Raw genomic sequence first — 21,022 nt, forward strand, 5'->3', positions numbered from 1 at the left:
GGACTTAGATGGTGTCCTATCTAAAGTGAATGCAGCTGTCTCTAACGCATAACCTCAAAATGAAAATGGTAGATTGGTAAGAGACATCATAGATCGCACCATATCTCATAGGGTTCGATTACGACGTCCGGACATACCATTACCTTGTGGTGTTCCAGGTGGCTTCAACTGTGAAACAATTCCACAATGTCTTAAGTGATTGCCAAACTCATAACTCAGAAAATCCCCTTTTGATCAGATCGTAGGAACATGATCTTATTGTTATGATGATTCTTAACTTCACTCTGAAATCGCTTGAACTTTTCAAATGTTTCGGACTTGTGCTTCATTAAGTAGATATACCTATATCTACCCAAATCGTCAATGAAGATGAGAAAATTGCGATATCCACCGCACGCTTCAATTCTCATTGGATCACACGCATCAGCATGTATGATTTCCAACAAGTCACTTGCCCGTTTCATTGTACCTGAAAACGGGGTCTTAGTCATCCTGCCCATGAGGCATGGCTCGCATTGTGTCAAGTGATTCAAAATCAAGTGACTCCAAACATCCATTGACATGGAGTTTCTTCATGCATCTTACGCCAATATGACTTAAGCGGCAGTGCCACGAGAAAGTGGTACTATCATTATTAACTCTACATATTTTGGCGTGAACATGTGTATTACCACGACCGAGATTCAATGAACCATTCACATAGGGTGCATGACCATGAAAGGTATCATTCATGTAAACAGAATAACCATTATTCTCTAACTTAAATGAATGACCGTATTGCAATGAACATGATCTAATCATATTCATGCTCAACGTTGACACCTGATAACATTTATCTAGGTTCAATACTAATCCCGAAGGCAGATGGAGCGTGCGATGGTGATCTCATCAACTTTGGAAAACACTTCCAACACACATCGTCACCTCGCCCTTAGCCAGTCTCCGTTTAGTCCATAGCTTTTGTTTCAAGTCACCAATAATAGTAACTGAACCGGTATCCAATACCCAGGTGCTACCAGGAGTACTAGTGAGGTACACATTAATAACACGTATATACTTTGAAGTTGCCAGCCTTCTTATCTACCATGCATTTGGGGTAATTCCGCTACCAGTGACCGTTCCCCTTACAATAGAAGCACTTAGTCTCAGGTTTGGGTTCAACCTTGGGTTCCTTCACTGGAGCGGCAACTGGTTTGCCATCCATGAAGTTTCCCTTCTAGCCCTTGCCCTTCTTGAAACCAGTGGTCTCGTTAAACCATCAACACTTGATGCTCCTTCTTGATTCCTACCTTTTGCGGTCTTAAGCACCGCGAACAGCTCCGGGATCAACTCCATCCCTTGCATGTCATAGTTTATCATGAAGATCTAGTAGCTTAGTGATAGTGGCTAGAGAACTCTATCAATCACTATCTTATCTGGAAGTTTAACTCCCACTTGATTTAAGTGATTGTAGCACCCAGACATTCTAAGCACATGCTCACTAGCTGAGCTATTCTCCTCCATCTTGTTGGGAAAAGAACTTGTCAGAGGTCTCACACCTCTCAACACGGGCATGAGCCTGAAATCCCAATTTCAGCTCTTGGAACATCTCATATGTCTTATGATGTTCAAAACGTCATTGGAATCCCGATTCTAAGCCATAAAGTATGGTGCACTAAACTATCAAGTAGTCATCAGGATGTGTCTGTCAGGTGTTCACAACATCCACACACAACGTTGTAGGGGTTTGCACATCGAGCGGTGCATCAAAGACGTAAGCCTTCTATGTAGCAGTGAGGACACTCCTCGGACTACGGACCTAGTCCGCATCATTGCTTATAATATCTTTCAACTTAATCTTTCTCTAGGAACGTATTGAAATAGGGAGCTACAACGTGAGCTATTTATCTACAACATATTTGCAAAGACAATTTAGACTATGTTCATGATAATTGAGTTCATCTAATCAAATTATTTAATGAACTCCCACTCAGATAGACATCCCTCTAGTCATCTAAGTGAAACATGATCCGAATCGACTAGGCCGTGTCCGATCATCACGTGAGACGGACTAGTCATCAACGGTGAACATCTCATGTTGATCGTATCTTCTATACGACTCATGTTCGACCTTTCGGTCTTCCATGTTCCAAGGCCATGTCTGTACATGCTAGGCTCGTCAAGTCAACCTAAGTGTTTCACATGTGTCCCGAGGCCATGTCTGTACATGCTAGGCTCGTCAACACCCGTTGTATTTGAACGTTAGAATCTATCACACCCGCTCATCACATGGTGCTTCGAAACAACGAACCTTCGCAATGGTGCACAGTTAGGGGGAACACTTTTCTTGAAATTTTAGTGAGGGGTCATCTTATTTAAGCTACCGTCGTTCTAAGCAAATAAGATGTAAAACATGATAAACATCACATGCAATCAAATAGTGACATGATATGGCCAATATCATTTGCTCCTTTTGATCTCCATCTTCGGGGCTCCATGATCATTGTTGTCACCGGCATGACACCATGATCTCCATCATCGTGTCTTCTTGAAGTTGTCTCGTCATCTATTACTTCTACTACTATGGCTAACGCTTTAGCAATAAAGTAAAGTAATTACATGACATTTATGTTGACACGCAGGTCATAAATAAATTAAGACAACTCCTATGGCTCCTACCGGTTGTCATACTCATCGACATGCAAGTCGTGATTTCTATTACAAGAACATGATCAATCTCATACATCACATATATCATTCATCACATTTTTTTGGCCATATCATATCACAAGGCATATGCTGCAAAAACAAGTTAGACGTCCTCTAATTGTTGTTGCAAGTTTTTACGTGGCTGCTATAGGTTTCTAGCAAGAACGTTTCTTACCTACGCGAAAACCACAATGTGATATGCCAATTTCTATTTATCCTTCATAAGGACCCTTTTCATCGAATCCGATCCGACTAAAGTGGAAGAGACAGACACCCGCTAGCCACCTTATGCAACTAGTGCATGTCAGTCGGTGGAACCAGTCTCACGTAAGCATACGTGTAAGGTCGGTCCGGGCCGCTTCATCCCACGATGCTGCCGAATCAAGATAAGACTAGTAACGGCAAGTAAATTGACAATATCGACGCCCACAACTGCTTTATGTTTTACTCGTGCATAAAAACTACGCATAAACCTGGCTCTGATACCACTGTTGGGGATCGTAGCAGAAATTTAAAATTTTCTACACATCACCAAGATCAATCTATGGAGTAATCTAGCAACAAGGGGAAGGCGAGTGCATCTACATACCCTTGTAGATCGCTAAGCGGAAGCGTTCAAGTGAACGGGATTGATGGAGTCGTACTCGTCGTGATCCAAATCACCGATGATCCTAGCGCCGAACGGACGGCACCTCCGCGTTCAACACATGTACGGAACGGAGACGTCTCCCATGCCTTGTTCCAGCAAGGAGGAGGGAGAGGTTGAGGAAGAGAGTCCAACAGCAGCACGATGGCGTGGTGGTGATGGAGTGGCAGTTCTCCGGCAGGGCTTCGCCAAGCTCACGCGGAGGAGGAGAGGTATTGGAGGGAGGGGCTGCGCCAGGTTCAAGGGTGTGGCCGCCCTCCCACCCCTCCACTATTTATAGGTGGGAAGAGAGGGGGGCGGCCCCCCTAGATCTCATCTAGGGTTGGGGCGGCGGCCAAGGGGGGGAGGAGTGCCTCCCAAGTCAAGTGGAGGCCCTCCCCCTTAGGGTTTTCCTTCTCCCATGCGCATGGGCCTTGGGGGGGCTGGTGCCCTTGGCCCATTAAGGTTAGGGCGCCCCCCTACAGCCCATGCTGCTGTATTGGACGTGGTGGAACATTTTCCGGACCTCCGGACCCCTCCGGAATCCTCCTGAACCTTCCGGAAGCTTCCCGGTACAATACCGGAAAAAACCGAACTTTTCCCGAAACCCGAACAACAACTTTCCATATATAAATCTTTACCTCCGGACCATTCCGGAACTCCTCATGATGTCCGGGATCTCATCCGTGACTCCGAACAACATTCGGTAATCACATACAAGTCTTCCTAATAACCCTAGCGTCATCGAACCTTAAGTCTGTAGACCCTACGGGTTCGGGAACCATGCAGACATGACCGAGACAACTCTCCGGCCAATAACCAACAACGGGATCTGGATACCCATGTTGGCTCCCACATGTTCCACGATGATCTCATCGGATGAACCACGATGTCGAGGATTCAATCAATCCCGTATTCAATTCCCTTTGTCAAGTGGTATTGTACTTGCCCGAGATTCGATCGTCGGTATCCTGATACCTTGTTCAATCTCGTTACCGGCAAGTCTCTTTACTCGTTCCGTAACACATCATCCCGTGATCAACTCCTTGGTCACATTGTGCACATTATGATGATGTCCTACCGAGTGGGCCCAGAGATACCTCTCCATTTACACGGAGTGACAAATCCCAGTCTCGATTCATGCCAACCCAACAAACACTTTTGAAGATACCTGTAGTGTACTTTTATAGCCACCTAGTTACGTTGTGACGTTTGGCACACCCAAAGCACTCCTACGGTATCCGGGAGTTGCACAATCTCAAGGTCTAAGGAAATGATACTTGACATTAGAAAAGCTTTAGCAAACGAACTACACAATCTTGTGCTAGGCTTAGGATTGGGTATTGTCCATCACATCATTCTCCTAATGATGTGATCCCGTTATCAACGACATCCAATGTCCATGGTCAGGAAACCGTAACCATCTATTGATCAACGAGCTAGTCAACAAGAGGCTTACTAGGGACATGGTGTTGTCTATTTATCCACACATGTATCTGAGTTTCCTATCAATACAATTCTAGCATGGATAATAAATGATTATCATGAACAATGAAATATATAATAATAACTAATTTATTATTGCCTCTAGGGCATATTTCCAACAATCCCACCAGAAGACCTACCTCATCTTCGGCCCTTCGCCTTGGCCAGAGATGCATGGATTTGTGTTGTCTCCCTCTACTGGGGAAGCGCAAGCATTCAACGCTCCAACTATGAAGTGGTGCAAGATGAGGCCGATGAGTTTGCAATGAAAGAAGATGAAGAACCTCGTGACCTTTATCGGAGAGTAACCAAACTCACGGTCTCACTCCGAGATCACGGGAGAAAGGACATGGATGACAATTGGATCAAGCGCAAATTCCTCAAGGCAATGATGGCCTACCACAAGGCCATGTCCTTCGTCATTCATCAAAGACCGGACTTCCACACTTTGACCTCAAGCTAAGTGTTGGATGAGTTTGTGGCCATGAACATTTTGGACAAGACCGCCGACAATGCGGTGCTTCGTTCTCAAAGGGCAAAGAAGCCCAACCTTGCATTGAAGGCCAAGCTCTCCATTGAAGAATAAGAAGAGGAAGAAGAGGAGAGCAACCCCGAGGATACATAGTATGCATATCATGAACACATGGCACTCGCTTCAAGGCAATTTTGGAGCAAGAAAAACTCGAGGCCAAACTTTAACAAGAACAACTCAAGTGGCACGAAGAGCAAGCAACGTGTAAGGACTTGCTAAAATTGTGGCAACATGAGTCATTTTGTTGCGGAGTGCCCGTATGAGAAGAGGGAAGACAATGGTGGAAAGCTCATCCGAAAGGACAAGGCCAAGTCGTTCCCCAACAAGAGCAACTTCACCAAGAAGACTCCTCCCAAGGCATTGGTGGTACAAGAAGAGTACAATGAGGATGATGACGATGATGAAGGTGATGAGTCGGTTGCCATGGCCTTCGTTGCCATTGCGACGACTCCATGGGTGTCTCTCTTCGACTCACACAATGAGAGCATCACCGCCAAGCTAAAGCCACCAACAAGGTAAGCCCCAACATCAAAACTACCATCATTAATCATCCTTCTCCGACGGATAGCTTTAGTGAACTTGAGGGAGCTAATGTGGAGGCAAATGAGTTTGAGGCCTTTATGGGCAAACTTAAGGGAAAATCCAAGAAGCACTTTGTTGCTCTTGGAACAACTTGGTGAAGCCAATGACATGATCGAGGCTCACGAAGACACCATCACTAAGATGGAAGGGCATAGTCGTGACTATGCCAATGAGATTTCGGATCTTTCCAATGCTCTTGAGGAAGAGGGTGGTCTTCGTTTGGCTCTTGAGGAGTCACACAACGTTGATCATGCTAAGTTAAAGAAAGATTATGATCATGTCTTCATTGTTTCTCATGTGCTAAACTCTGAGAAGGCCGAACTTGAGGTTGATCTTGCTAGACTCGAAGAGGAGTTTAATCTACTTGACAAGGCTCACAAGGTCTTGAAGGGTGCTCATACTAGCCTCAAAGAGTCTCATGATCAACTTCAAGTAAAGCTAACCAAGGAAAAAGCCACTTTTCCTCGTATGATGTTAATTGATAATGCAAATGCTACTAACCCGTGTTGTGAGCATGTGCATCTCGTTGAGGAGAACGCTAAGCTAAAGGGGCAACTTGAGAGAGGTCTTGCGACTTGCATACAAGGCAAGAAGAACCTCAACAACCTCTTGATCAACCAAAAGGGAGTTGTGGCCAAGGAAGGGGTTGGGTACGTGCCCGACTCCAAGAACAAGAAGAAGAATGACAAGACCAAATGACCTCCTCCTCTCATGCAAACCTTTGTGAAGGAGGGAGAGAGTGCCTCCGAGGAGAAGAAGAATAACAATGCGAAGGGTGGCGTTTTCAAAAAGGGCAATGCCACTCCTTGCATCAAAGCCGGCGACTTTAATCCTTCTTATGTGTTATGCCGTGCTAGTGATGGGCATGTATATGCCAAATTCGTTGGTTCTCCTCATGAATACATTGAATGGTCTATTTGGGTTCCAAAGACCCTTGTTACTAACATCAAAGGACCCATTACAAAATGGGTACCTAAAACCAAGCATTAATCTCTTTTAGGTGTTTGCTTCCGGTGGGGGATCATGGTTGCTCGATAGCAGAGCTACAAATCATATGACCGGAAGCAAGGACTTGGTGGTGGACGTGCACAAGATTCCATCTATGCCCACCAATGTCGAGTGGGGTGACGCCTCATCCTCTAAGGTATTGGGACTTGGCAAGGTGGTCATCTCTCATGATCTCACGATCGAGAAGGTCATGCTTGTTGAGTCCCTTGCATACAATTTACTTTCCGTTCGTCAACTTGCAATCATGGGCTTTGCCACTTTCTTTGATATCGATACCGTGGCCCTCTTGTGGAGCAAGACTCTTAAAGTAGCCTTTGTTGGGCATGTCGAGAATGGTCTATATGTGATTAACTTTTCAGAGCGACCCACTAAGACCGCGACATGCCTAATGGCTAAAGTTGATGTGGGATGGCTTTGGCATCGCCATCTAGCCCATGTCAATATGAGATATTTGCAAAGTCTTCTCAAGGGGGACCATGTCCGTGGACTAATGAATGTTAGTTTTGCTAAAGATCGTGCTTGTAGTGCTTGTATCGAAGGAAAGCTACATGAGAAGGCTCACCCTCCCACAACTATCATTTACTCAAAGAGGCCTTTGGAGCTCCTTCACATGGATCTCTTTGGGCCTCCATCCTTCGATAGTCTTGGGGGTAGGAAGTATTGCTTGGTGATTGTGGATGACTACTCAAGATACACGTGGGTGTATTTCTTCAAGAGGAAGAGCGAGACCCAACAAACCGTCATTGACTTTGCAAATGAAGCACAACGTCAACACAATGCAAAGATCTTGACAATAAGAAGTGACAACGGCACCGAGTTCAAGAAACTACACCTTGGATGAGTTTCTTAATGATGAGGGGATCAAGCATCAATATTCCACACCTTAAACCCCTCAACAAAACGGTGTTGCGGAGAGGAAGAACCAGACGTTGATGGATGCGGCAAGGACCATGATGGCGGAGTTCAAGTCTCCGTACAACTTTTGGGCCAAAGCCATCAACACCGCATGTCATGCATCCAATCGGCTCTACCTCCGCAAGGGCTTGAACAAGACTCCATATGAGATCCTCACCGGTAACAAACCCAACCTCAAGTACTTTTGGGTATTCGGGTGTAAGTGTTTCATTCTCAAGAAAGGTGTTCGGTTGTCTAAATTTGAGGCTAGAGCTTATGAGGGCATATTTGTTGGTTATGCTACAAACTCTCATTCTTACCGTGTCCTCAATAAATCCACGGGACTTATTGAGGAGACGTGTAACGTGGAGTTTGATGAGAATAACGGCTCCCAAGTGGAGCAAAGTGGCACTTGTGATGTAGGTGATGAAATTCCTCCTCAAGCCATAAGAAGAATGGGTGTTGGCTTTATCCTACCCATTGAGGAACCCCTTGTGGCCGAAGGAGAAGGACAATGCTCCACTCAAGTGGAGCCATCACCAACCCAAGGCACACATGCTTCCGAAGAACAACATGAAGGCCCTCATCCTCAAGAACATGACCAAGGGCAAGATCATGCTCAAGACGGTGTTGACACATCAAGTGATGCCCAAGGTCAAGCTCTCTCCTCCGAGCAAGTTCAAGACCAAGAACAAGCTCAAGACGATGCTCAATATGATCAAGTGACCACTCCTCGTCTCACCCCCGAGGAGGAATTGGAGCGTCTTGCCGCCAAGGTTGCTTCCAAGCTCTCCACCAAGGATCATCTCATGACGAATGTGCTTGGAAGCTTAAGAAAGGGGGTAAGCAATCGTAGACAATTAGCAAACTCTTGTGAGCCTCACGCGTTTGTCTCTTGTGTCTAACCCCACAAGGTCTATGAGGCGCTCGAAGATCCGGATTGGCCCAATGCCATGCATGAAGAACTCAACAACTTCGAGCGCAACAAAGTGTGGAGATTGGTGCCAAGACCGATGGGGAACCACAATGTCATTGGAACCAAGTGGATATTTAAGAACAAGCAAGATGCCCATGGGATTATCATTCGCAACAAGGCTCGTTTGGTAGCACAAGGCTACTCCCAAGTCGAGGGTATCGACTACGGTGAAACCTTTGCTCCCGTTGCTCGTCTTGAATCCATTTGCATGTTGATTGTATATGCCTCTCATCATAACTTTAAGTTACAACAAATGGATGTGAAGAGTGCTTTTCTTAATGGTCCCATTAATGAATTGGTCTATGTCAAACAACCCCCCGGGTTCGAGGATCCCTACTTTCCCGATCATGTGTATCAACTCGATAAGGCACTCTATGGCCTTAAACAAGCCCCACGTGCGTGGTATGACCACCTTACCGAGTTGTTACAAGACCGTGGTTTTGAAGTTGGGCTAATCGACCCCACTCTTTTTACTAAGAAGGTCAAAGGGGAGTTGTTTGTGTGCCAATTATATGTTGATGATATTATCTTTGGTTCCCCTAACAAAGCTTTCAATGAGGAATTTGCCGCTCTCATGACCTCAAAGTTTGAGATGTCTTCCATGGGAGAGTTGAAGTTCTTTCTAGTGTTCGAAGTGAAGCAAAGAAGAGAGGGAACCTTCATCCACCAAGCCAAATATACTCAAGACATTCTCAAGAGATTCAAGATAAGTGATGTCAAGCCGGCTTCCACTCCAATTCCCACCAAGTGCCAACTTGACATTGATCCCAATGGTAAAGCGGTGGATCAAAAGGTATATCGCTCCATGATAGGCTCCTTGCTCTACCTTTGTGCATCTAGACCTGATATCATGTTGAGTGTGGGAATTTGTGCACGGTTTCAAGCCGCACCTAAGGAAAGTCACTATGTGGCGGTCAAACAAATCTTTCGATATTTGGCTCATACCCCAAACTTTGGCTTATGGTACCCAAGAGGAGCAAACTTCAAGCTTGTAGGGTATTCGGATTCCGACTGGGCGGGAGACAAAGTAGATAGGAAGTCCACTTCCGGAGGGTGCCAATTCCTTGGTTGCTCTTTGGTAAGTTGGTCTTCCAAAAAGCAAAGTTGTGTGTCTCTCTCGTCCACCGAAGAGGAGTATGTGGTGGCCGGTAGTTGTTGTGCACAACTCTTATGGATGAGGCAAACTTTAAAGTATTACGGTGTCATTTGTGACAAAGTGCCTCTTTGATGTGACAATGAAAGTGCCATCAAGATCTCTCTCAACCCGGTGCAACACTTCAAGACGAAGCATATTGAGATCCGGTATCACTTCATCCGGGATCACATTAGGCGAGCAGAGATCGAGCTCAACTATGTCAACACTCATGATAACCTTGCAGATATTTTCACAAAGCCCTTGGATGAAGCAAGATTTCGCGAGTTAAGGCATGAGCTAAATATCATTGATTCGAGCAATGTTGCTTGAACCCTTGCACACCCCACCATACTCAACGTATTGTCTTGTTTATATGTAGGCATGGACATAGGGGGAGTGTTGTTCTCTCAATGAACTCTCCCTCCCCCCATTATGCATAAATTGATCAAGTCTTTCACATTAGCCATGTTTGATGGTACTTGTGCGTCAAAGACGAGTTTTGGTCATGGACCCAAGGATAATTCTTCGCGGTGCCATACCAATTGACTCAAACATAGGTGGCTACGGGCACCGCCCTCTCTTTGGAGAGGTGGTGTCACGTGGTTGTTTCGTTTTGTCGTTTGCCTTTCCGCCTTTGTGTGTAGCGTAGTCTTGTGGTGTCGTGTTGCCTCGGAGTGTTCATGCAAAGACCTCGTTTTTTGTGTGCTTGAAACGTGCATCTTCTTGAGCCCACAGTACTACCGCGGCTTGCCGCGGTACTACCGCTTTGAGAGGCACGGTACTACCACGCCATAGCGCGGTACTACCACTCAGGTGCGGTACTTCTACCGAGCGGTACTACCGCGATGAGGCACGGTACTACCGCGCCGTCGAGGGAGCATGGGGGTTATGACTCGGGCAGGGGAGTTCCAACTCCCCATACCCATTCACTCGTCCCTATCCCCATGTCTCTCTCTCTCTCTCTTGCTCAAGAACGGCGCCGGAGGTCCTCGCCGGATCTCCGTCTCCGGCCACTCTCCTCGGATTCCGACCGGTGGGATCGTTCCCCACCACTTCCTCTTGCCATGGACCAAGGTTTTTCCCCAAGTCCCTCTTTTTCTTGGTTGTTCTCTCGCTTCTAGGTTTTTGGGGAGATGCTTGTTGTTCTTGAGATTTTAGGCCAAATCTATGCAAGAGTAGGATGTAGGAGAGTCGTGTTGCGTAGGAATCATACTTGATATGTTGTCTTGTGGTAGATTTGTCCAACCATAGTACCGCCGCGGTTTTGCGGGCTTTTCTCGTATTTGAACTTGTTCGGATCTGACGCGGTGCGGTACTACCGCCCATCAGGTGCGGTACTACCGTGCTAGGTGCGGTACTACCGCTCATCAGACGCGGTACTACCGCGCTTGCTGAGGCACTAAGCTCGTACTACCGCTCCTAGACCCGGTACTACCGTGACCTTACACGGTACTACCGCGACTAAGAGCGGTACTACGATCTTAGTTCCGCAGCACTTGGCAGTACTACCATAGGGGTCAAATCTCTCTCTAGGCAATTATCTTGTGTGCTTTCTGCATGTTTCTTTTGCTTTGTTGTGGTCTTTGCATTGATCCCTCTTGTTTGTCGTGGGTGTTTTGCGGTTTGTGTCTCAGGTGGGGGCTCTGGCCGTTCCAATCCCAGTCGTGACACTGGCTCCAAGCGTCTGCGCAACCTCCAAGATGAAGCCCCAGAGGGCTCCAATGCCCCCAAGCGCAATGTCAATACCACTGCCAGCAAGCAAAAGGAACCTGCTAAGGGCATGGACGAGATTTCAGTCACCGAGTATGTCGAGTGCTGGAAGATCAATCCCTATGTGAATCCTCGGGCTATCCTCAGAGGCACCGAGTTGTTCTGGACCAAGCAACAGGCTCTCATCTATCTGGATGTGATCAAGAACAAGCAGAATACCTTCGTGGATGTCAAGTGGATAGACATGAATCACATGCGGAAGGACAAGTTTCGTGACTATTTTGGAGAGGCTCTGGACTTGGTGGAGCAGTTTGCTATTGAGCCGGTGATCTCCTTTCACCTTGACTATGACCCTGAGCTTATCTGTCAGTTCTTTGCCTTAGTTTACTTTCATCTCGGGGATGAGCGGAGGATGACCTGGATGACCAACGGTCATCAGCTGTCTGCTACATGGAAGGAGTTCATGGATCTGCTTCACATTCCTGATGACGGGCTTCACACCCCCGTTGGTGTTCGCCCCCATGCCAACTCTGAGTCTGCCAACAAGAACCTGCTTCGGCCTTTCCTTGTTGAAAAGGTGCTTCCCAATGGCAAGTCAACTTGGGTGCTGAACTCCTTTCTGGATATCATGCATCGCATCTTCCGCAACACTCTGTTCCCATGCATTAGCGACAAGGACAAGGTTCATGCCTATCTAGTGGATATGTTGCTCCTGTGTGCAGAGGCACGTTCATCTCAGACTCAGCCACTTGATGTCTCACACATCATGTGGTGTGAGCTTCGGTTTGCGGTGTTCACTCGCAAGGTACCCATCTATGGACCGTACCTGTTTCTGCTGCTCTCCACCACTTGGGAGAAGATGTACCCTGGTGATGAGTTTCTTGCTCCAGACTGGATTCGCCATGAGTCCATCAGCCTCCGCGTCAAGCCCAACTGGGCCAACACCACTACCTGTGCTGAGGCCTCTTCTGCTAGGAGGGTTGTTGGTGAGAAGGAGGCTGCTGCTGAGAATATTGCTGAGGACCATGCTGCTAGGTCCACCACACCCTCCTCTGAGCCATCGTGGGCCAAAAAGTTAAAGGACAAGATGAAGACTCTTTTCTGCATGCAGGCAAAGGGACAGTACAGGGCTCACGTGGCAGACAAGGAGAGTCGCCACCGTGACAAGAAGGTTATGAGACTCTTTGGAGAGGATGTGTCTGGCGGGTTTGAGGACGTCATCACGCCTGAGGCTGCCTGGATGTCGAAGCAGGGATACAAGTGGACCAGTTCAAAGGAAGACATCGAGGAGCCCATCCCCGCCGCTGAGTCTGACGAGGAGCAGTGGGACGACTTCTCGGCCTGAGCCACCCCGTGTGTGTAGGTGTCCTCTCTGCCTTTTTGGCGTCTCGATGCCAAAGGGGGAGAGAGTGTAGGGATTTGCGTTGTGTCGTGCTTGGTGTGTTTGTTTGCATTGTCGTTTGGACCTCATTTGCCTCGTTTGCTTTTGTTTGGTTTGTGCCTTCGTACCTATCCTACATATGGTGTAAGACATATGCACTCCATCTATCTTAGTTAACTTATGTTTGTGCTATCTTGTTTAGTGATAGCCTTCCTATTACTAGATATGCCTTGTCTCTATAATATAGAGGGAGCTTTGATCCTAGTATGTGTGTCGTGCAGTCCAAAGCACTCATCTAGGTGGCACACATCTAGGGGGGCCCGTCTATATTCTAGAGAGGAGGGGTTTGCGGTTGCTTAATATTATTTCCCTTGTGCAAATCCCGTATTGTCATCAATCCACCAAAAAGGGGGAGATTGTAAGGGCATATTTATCCCCAAGGTGTTTTGGTGATTGATGACAACGCGTTTGTGGACTAATCGTGTGCCTTGAGTATCCCAGACATTTCATCGCTAGGCACAACACGGTTGGGTGCCCCTCGAAGACTGTTGAAGACAACGTCTTTTCTACGTTTCTTTTTGGTGGATTTGAGTCGTAGGAAAGCCGTACTATTAAGAAGGGGTCCGCGTCGGAAAGGTTTGGGTGGAATCATCACGTACATGTCTCCTTCTTGTCCCCTCCTTTTCCCTTGGAGCTTCCTCCGCTTTCTTGCCTCCCTGGTTCTGGCTGCTGAGTTGGGCCGCGGTAGTACTGCTCCCAGGAGAGCGGTAGTACCGTAGGCACCAGCGGTAGTACCGTGCGGTGGCGTGGTAGTACCGCAGGTGCCCACGGTAGTACCGCTCCCCTGGAGCTGCACTACCGCTGCCCACCAGGCTAGTACCGCTCCTTCGCGGTAGTAGGGGCGGATGTAATTTTTTACATCCGCACCTACCGCGGTAGTACCGCTTTCGCTCCGCGGTAGTACCGCTTTCGCTCCGCGGTAGTACCGTGCTATGTTGTCAGGCAGTAGTACCGCCCCTCGGCAGTACTACTGTGTTGGCTTTTTGCTTCTTCCATTTCTTTGCGGAAGTAGGCACAGATGTTTCCTCCCCCCTGGCTAGGGGATTTCTGCCTCGCGGTAGTACCGCATGGAGGCGCGGTAGTACCGCGCTCGCGGAAGTACCGCCCTCAGCTCCTGCACGTCAGATCTGACCTTGCTGTTGCTGGGGTTGCGGCAGTACCGCAGGCCTGTACAGTAGTACCGCATGGTCGTGCGGTAGTACCGCTTGGTAACAAGCGGTAGTATCGTGAGGCCCTGCGGTAGTACCACTGGTCTGGCGCGGTAGTACCGCTAGCCGCGGGCTGGTAGGTGGGTAGCGGTTGGATCTTTGTCCTACACTACATAAGGGGTCCCCTTCTTCCCTGTTGACTCATCTCTTCCAACCCTAAACTCCATTATTGCTCTAAGCTCCATTTTTGCCCGATCTCACTCCCTAGCCAATCAAACTTGTTGATTTGTTCGGGAGTGGTTGAGAAGGCCTCGATCCACACTTCCACCAAGAGAAATTTGATTACCCCCACTAATCCCTTGCGGATCTTATTACTCTTGGGTGTTTGAGCATCCTAGATGGTTGAGGTCACCGCGAAGCCATAGTCCATTATGGTGAAGCTTCATGGTGTCGTTGGGAGCCTCCAATTGAGTTGTGGAGATTGCCCCAACCTTATTTGTAAAGGTTCGGTCACCGCCTCCAAGGGCACCAATAGTAGAATCACGGCATCTCGCATTGTTTGAGGGCGTGAGGAGAATACAGTGGCCCTAGTGGCTTCTTGGGGAGCATTGTGCCTCCACACCGCTCCAACGGAGACGTACTTCCTCTCAAAGGGAAGGAACTTCGGCAACACATCCTCGTCTCCACCGTCTCCACTCTTGGTTATCTCGTGCCTTTACTTGTGCAAGCTTATTTGTTTCATATCACTTGCTTGCTTGTGTTCCTATCCTTGTTGCATCATATAGGTTGCTCACCTAGTTGCATATCTAGACAACCTACTTTGATGCAAAGTTTAAATTGTTAAAGAAAAGCTAAAAATTGTTAGTTGCCTATTCACCCCCCTCTAGTCAACCATATCGATCCTTTCACTCGTGGTCATCGACAATGGGGCGAAGCTCCAGCTCCTCTTCCTCATCATCGAGGTCCACAAAGAGCCACTCCCTCTCTCGTAGGTGAGGTGGATACGGTGGTAGTTTTCTGCCACCTCTCATCAGACTGGTTCGAGTCGAGGATGGCCGCTTGCTCCACCTCGAACAACACCGCTGCCTCCATGACTTGGGCGTGTTGGAACTTCGCCTCCGTCTTCTCCATGCCAAAGCCGTAGGGCTCAAACTCCATGCCCAACGCCTCCTCCTCCTTTGGTACCTCCTGCTGCTTCACTGCAATTTGAGTGTCGTGACACTCTTCGGTCGCGATCTCTGCCCGGCATTCGGAAGTGAGCATCTTGTAGTAGGTTATTTTTCAAGAGACTCAATTTACCTCGTGTTCACCATTCTTGCTCCCCACCAAAAATGTTTGATCATTTTATTAAGATGCTTACAAAGACCTTCGGGGAGTTTAAAACAAGACATGGAGAAAACCGGAATTGCTTGTGCCACTAATTTTATGAGGACCTCCGTGCCCGTGAGACATTATTTTTTTCAATCCGTCGTTTGGTCTTACCTCATAGTGCATCTTTGAGGTACTTAAAAGCTCTCATCTTCGACATGCCAACATATTTTCCATTCAACGTTCCATTGGGTACCTGCAAAATATCCTTCTCCCCTGCTCCGACAATTTTTATGTATGATTAATCTCGTTGAATTTAATTTATTATTGTGCTAGACTTATTTGCATGCTACGTATGATTTGTGCTATTTTTTATCCGAACTTTAATGAAATCCGTCGTGTTTACATGAATTTCATCCGGTTAGTTGAAACAATGTTTGAAATGTAAGCGGACGTATGCAGCTGGCATTGGATGGACGGCTCTCGCATCCGTGTCCGCAGACTAATGCCGGAGCAAATTTACGGATAGCAAATTTACGGGTAGCGTTAGAGATGCCCTTATACTTCTTTTTTAGCGTAAGATGCCCTTATACTTCTTCTTCACAGATGGAAAGTGGGCCTTGAGAGGGTTTCCAACATTTGGGCCTGTTCTCAATGATCAGGAGCATTTCCCCCTACCCCTCAAAAAAAGAAAAAGGAAAATTAAAGGAGCAATTTCCCCTTTTCTTCCGCCGCTCCTGCTCCGCTCCACTGCACAGACAGCACGCCCCGCTCCAAACCCTCATCCCCACCGCGGCGCTTCCGGCGACGGCCATGGACACCCGGGTGCCCCCCGTTACCATGGATCCCGCGGCCGAGGTGAAGTCCCGGCGCGGCCGCCATGACCCGGACGAGATGGAGGGCCTCTTCTCCCGCATGCTCTCCCGGACCCGCAACGTCCTCCCAGACCCGCCCGTCTCCGTCGATGGCCGCCTCTTCGCTCTCCTCCCCCACGACTCCGTCGACGGCATCAGGCGCCTCCCCGACATGCTCCTCGGCAACATCGTCTCCCGCCTCCCAGTCAAGGAAGCCGTGCGCACCGCCGCGCTCTCCCGACGCTGGCGCAGGGTCTGGCGCTCCACCCGCTCGTCCTCGTCGACTCCCACATCCTCCCCGCAGACGCAGGGACCGCGGTCGTGTGCGCCAACGCGCGACGCATCACCTCTGCCGTCTCCCGCATCCTCGCCGCACACCCGGGTCCCTTCCGCTGCGTCCACCTCACCAGCTACTACATGGAAGAGTTCGATGGCCTGCTCAGGCGCTGGCTCCAGATCCTCGCTGACAAGGGCATCGAGGAACTCATCCTCGTCAACCACCCAATGCCGCTCGGCTACCTTCTCCGCTCCACGTTCTTTCTCCCCTCCACGTTCTTAGGCATGACCACCCTCACGTGTCTCTACCTCGGCCTCTGGAAGTTTCCCGACATGGCCGGCGTCAAGTGCACCACCTTTTTCCCTAACCTCCGTGAGCTTGGGCTCTGCACCGTCCTCATGGAGAGCAAGGATTTGGACTTCATCCTCGACAGGAGCCCCGTGCTTGAGATGCTCTGTGTGGAAAGCAATATTTTCAATCTTGGCCTTCGCCTTGTCAGCCAAAGCATCCGGTGCGTGAAGATCATCCTGTCCTTCTTTGAGGAAATCGCTGTGGTGGACGCCCCATGCCTGGAGCGACTCATCCTTTCAGGTGGTTGGACCAAAGACGGGGTCTGCACCAAGGTGAAGATCAGCCATGCCCCCAAGTTGCAATCGTTGGGGTACTTGGATTTAGAAAATCATGTCCTAGAGTTTGGCAACACTGTCATCAAGGTGCCTCATCTTTTCCATTCGTTCTACTATACATCATACATAAATGATGAATGCATATGTGTGATCTTTCTTCTATTGATTGAGTGCATTGAGATTGCAATTGCAGGCTGGGACAAAGGCGAGCCCAAGCACCATGGTACCAAGTGTGAGGATCCTGGCTTTGGATGTGCATTGTGGAGTCCGCAGTTATGCCAAGATGATCCCGGCTGTCCTCAGATGCTTTCCGAATGTTGAGACACTCCACATCATGGTGAAGCCCCTGGTGCTTCTTTTGGCATTCATTTGCACCATCGTACACTATATGCACATTATTGTCAATTGATGTTGTTGCTGTATGATCCATTAACAGATGATGAATTTCATGTGCACTAATTTAATTAATTTTACAGTCTGGAGAAACTGGTCAACCCTCTGTCAAGCACAACCTTGAGTTCTTGAATGAGTCTGGTACCATAAAATGCATCCGCTCGTGCATCAAACTGCTGGTTTTCCATGATTTCCGAGGGGATCGAAGTGAGCTTGCTTTCCTCAAGTTTTTCTTTAAGAGTGCGTTGGTGCTGGAGGAGGCGTTGATAGTGATGGCAAATGGAAGTTTCACTTTGATGGAGGATATGCTTTCCAAAGTGAAGCCTCTGGGATCCATGAAACGGGCCAGTTCAGACTCCACAATCACTATTAACCCCCAAGGAGGTAGCATTTGGAACTTTAAGAAAGCATCCGACTTTTCTCTTTGCGACCCTTTCGCGAACGACTGAAGTCAAAGGTGCCTGTTTATTTCATGGTCACTAGCTCTGGAAATTGTTATGTTCTGTGGTCATAGCATGGACATGCACTATTTTCAGCTTTTCAATGATCCGCCTGACTCTTGTTTCTACAAACATGATTAGCTTAAGTGTTGAAGTTAGTGCTACCGTCTTCAATGATGCAAATGACTATCATTCTGCGCCTCTGCGGTAATTGCAGAGCACCTATTCTACTCATGTTAATTGTGATTTCATTAGCTAGGTTTGAGCTCCTGAGTATGGCGTTACATTGCACAATTGCTGCCATACGTATGAGGCTTGACAATTTACTCTAGGCAGAAGATATTGATGCTCTCAGAGTGTGCCATCTTTGGTTCTGATTGATTTGCATAGGTGTGCCAAGTCAATTATTATTGCAGCTATTTATGCCCTATCTGGTTCTTCAGTTGTGTTATTTGAATCCTTATTTGCAAGCTAATTTGGTTACGTTTGCAACATGTTAAGGTAATGGTAACTTGAACAACATGGGCATGGCTAAGGCCAGGTGGCCAAACTATTTTCAGAGCTAGTTTGGTAGTAGAGTTTCTTTTCTTCTGCAGTGAGATCCTTATGAAGAATAACTTTCAGAGAATAGTATAGGGTGGTAAACAGAAGTGAGCAACTCGTGGTTCATTGCTTGGTTCATTTTATCTAATCATTCTGCCATTTCAGTAAATTGGTATGCAAAACTTGACAATTTTCTCTGTAGCACTTTATGCTCAGGCATTATCTGAAAATGTTAGAATCCAATTGTTTTTGCTGCCATAGTCCCTTATGGTATATGATATCCTGGTTGTTTTACAAGCCACCAGAGTCATTTTCTGCTAGTTAGTGCAAAACAGACGTTATAAATTGGTAATGCAAATGTTTTTCTTTTTTCTCAGAACTATTGCTTAGGACAAAATATTATGTTAGAGTGTCTGACAGATTAAGTGTTGATATGTTTCCACATTAGATGTTGATTCAACTACTAGAGGGAAAGTAGCAACTGTCCTATCTGTCCAGGGGTCATTGTACTAGTTGTGTTTTAAACATCAGTATTTGTATGCTCTCCTAAGCTATGTGATTCTCTTGCGTATTCAGTACCTAAGAGTTCTATATTCAGTATTTTTTATTTTTTCGGTATTTTGCCATCTTTTTATGGTGTTTTGTCATGCAGAAATTCATTTATCTTTTTTCATGATGATTTCTTTCTCGCGTCTGATGTTTTTGCCTAGAAGATGTTTACTCAAGTTTTGTGTCGACCAGTTATGGATGGATCTCAAACATCATGAACCTTGATACTCGCCCATGCGTACCTTCTAAAACCTAGCAAGATGTTGCTTTGTAGAAGATGCTTGATTTCTACCTTTCCCATGTCATTATCCTTGGTCTTTCTTTCTCTGTTGTCCAGTCTTAATTGCCATATCATTCATCATTTCCTTGTTATCATTTATAGTTCAGTTTGCCTTGTCCTTCACCATTTCTCAGTTATCATCTACTCAACAACATTGTCATTCATCAACATTGTCATTGGATTAAATTTCTTTCTCTGTATAACAATACTTCTTTGAACAATAGTTCTTCAGTCCCTTGGTTATCTGTCTTAAATTCTTAATTAAGCTCGAAGGCTGACTTGATTATAAGTTATCTAGTTGTTTACATAGTATTTTCGAGAGCTACAGCGAGCAGTTTGTTTTCTAGGACCATGTCAAGCAGTTCTCAGTCATATAAATAGTATTTTGAGAGCTACATTTGAGCAGTTAGTTTTTTAGGACCATGCCAAGCAGAATTTCTTATTTCTTTCTTTAGTGTCTGTCATCTTTAGTTTCCCTTCCCCAGTTTTTAATATGCCCCTTTTCTTCAATCTATATTCAGTTTCTCAGTTCTTTTCTTCAGAGCTTTCCGTTTCTCTACATCTTTCACTTCACTACTTTAGTCCTCATTTTCTGTCTTCATTCCCGCTTGTGAAGTTATTTTGTAGCATCTTAGGATTCATTCTTCATTCGTCAGTTCTTCTTCTTCAGTTTCCCCCCTTTTGTTCTTTGTTACTCCCTCTGTTCACTTCTGTAAGATGTTTTAGAGTCTAAAACGCCTTACAAAAGTGAACAGAGGGAGTACTTCATTGTCTGTTGCATCTTGTAGCTGAGATGGTAGTGGAGATAATTTCTGTTGGCAAACTACTTAGGCGAACTCTCTGTTGCGACTCTGCAAATGCTGGCGATGCGAAAGTGGAAAAGGTTATGAGTTTGAACCCATGGAACTGTCCATTCGACATTGGAAACGCGCAACGTTCTGCATGTTGCTGAGACCGAACTGCAGTTTTTTTATGTTCTTCGGTTTTTATGAAGTTACTAGTAAATTTGCACGTGCAATGCACGTCTAACCTTAGACCAAACTTTTCTTGTTCATCATAGTTAGAAGGCACATTTATTCAAATAAAATCATTTAATTCTTCTCTTCATTCCGACAATTGTGCTCAACGTATTGGTCAACAGAAAATCAAAAAAATTCAATACTCAGATAACGCATTGATTGATTCCCAGCCTAAACAGAACTTCAGAAAGGGACAACAGCATACTTGCCTTCATCATTGCCGATCGTGCTCTAGATCCCGAATGGCGACCCAACATGACTGAGCGCTACCCCTATAAAGCAGTCGGCGCGGCTTATCGATGGCGTAGGAAGGCCCTTCAATGCAGGCTATCGTATGTGGTGGCACTAAAGGGTGAACGTTGTTTCAAGTCAGTTGTATTGTCGCCTTGCGACGAACAAGTTGTTTGAACAGTATATAGGCCAACATCTTCGAACATGTCAAACATTCCAATGTCAGCCAATTCTGCAAGCCAATCACTCTCATCTAGACAATTTTGAGAAGATCCACA

The 21,022-nt window shown here is 46.7% G+C and overlaps 1 protein-coding gene across 1 annotated transcript; it reads left to right on the forward strand.

Moving 5' to 3' along the window:
• The first annotated feature begins 16,345 nt into the window (after positions 1-16,345).
• Positions 16,346-18,323, forward strand: LOC119353838. The gene is made up of 4 exons (XM_037620526.1): positions 16,346-16,591; positions 16,639-17,376; positions 17,483-17,626; positions 17,766-18,323. Exons 1-4 carry the CDS (start codon positions 16,346-16,348, stop codon positions 18,129-18,131), a joined length of 1,494 nt encoding a protein of 497 aa, XP_037476423.1. The 3' UTR covers positions 18,132-18,323.
• Positions 18,324-21,022: the final 2,699 nt, after the last annotated feature.

This window comes from Triticum dicoccoides, chromosome 1A (genome assembly GCF_002162155.2).
Source record: "Triticum dicoccoides isolate Atlit2015 ecotype Zavitan chromosome 1A, WEW_v2.0, whole genome shotgun sequence".
Classification (NCBI taxonomy): domain Eukaryota; kingdom Viridiplantae; phylum Streptophyta; class Magnoliopsida; order Poales; family Poaceae; genus Triticum; species Triticum dicoccoides.

Bases quoted from the DNA above. Each gene is read 5' to 3' on its own strand.
- LOC119353838 (XM_037620526.1), top strand. From the start codon at position 16,346: ATGGACACCCGGGTGCCCCCCGTTACCATGGATCCCGCGGCCGAGGTG. The intron at 17,377-17,482 runs GTGCCTCATCTT...TTGCAATTGCAG, and splicing joins TTGGCAACACTGTCATCAAG to GCTGGGACAAAGGCGAGCCC. The intron at 17,627-17,765 runs GTGAAGCCCCTG...TTAATTTTACAG, and splicing joins TTGAGACACTCCACATCATG to TCTGGAGAAACTGGTCAACC.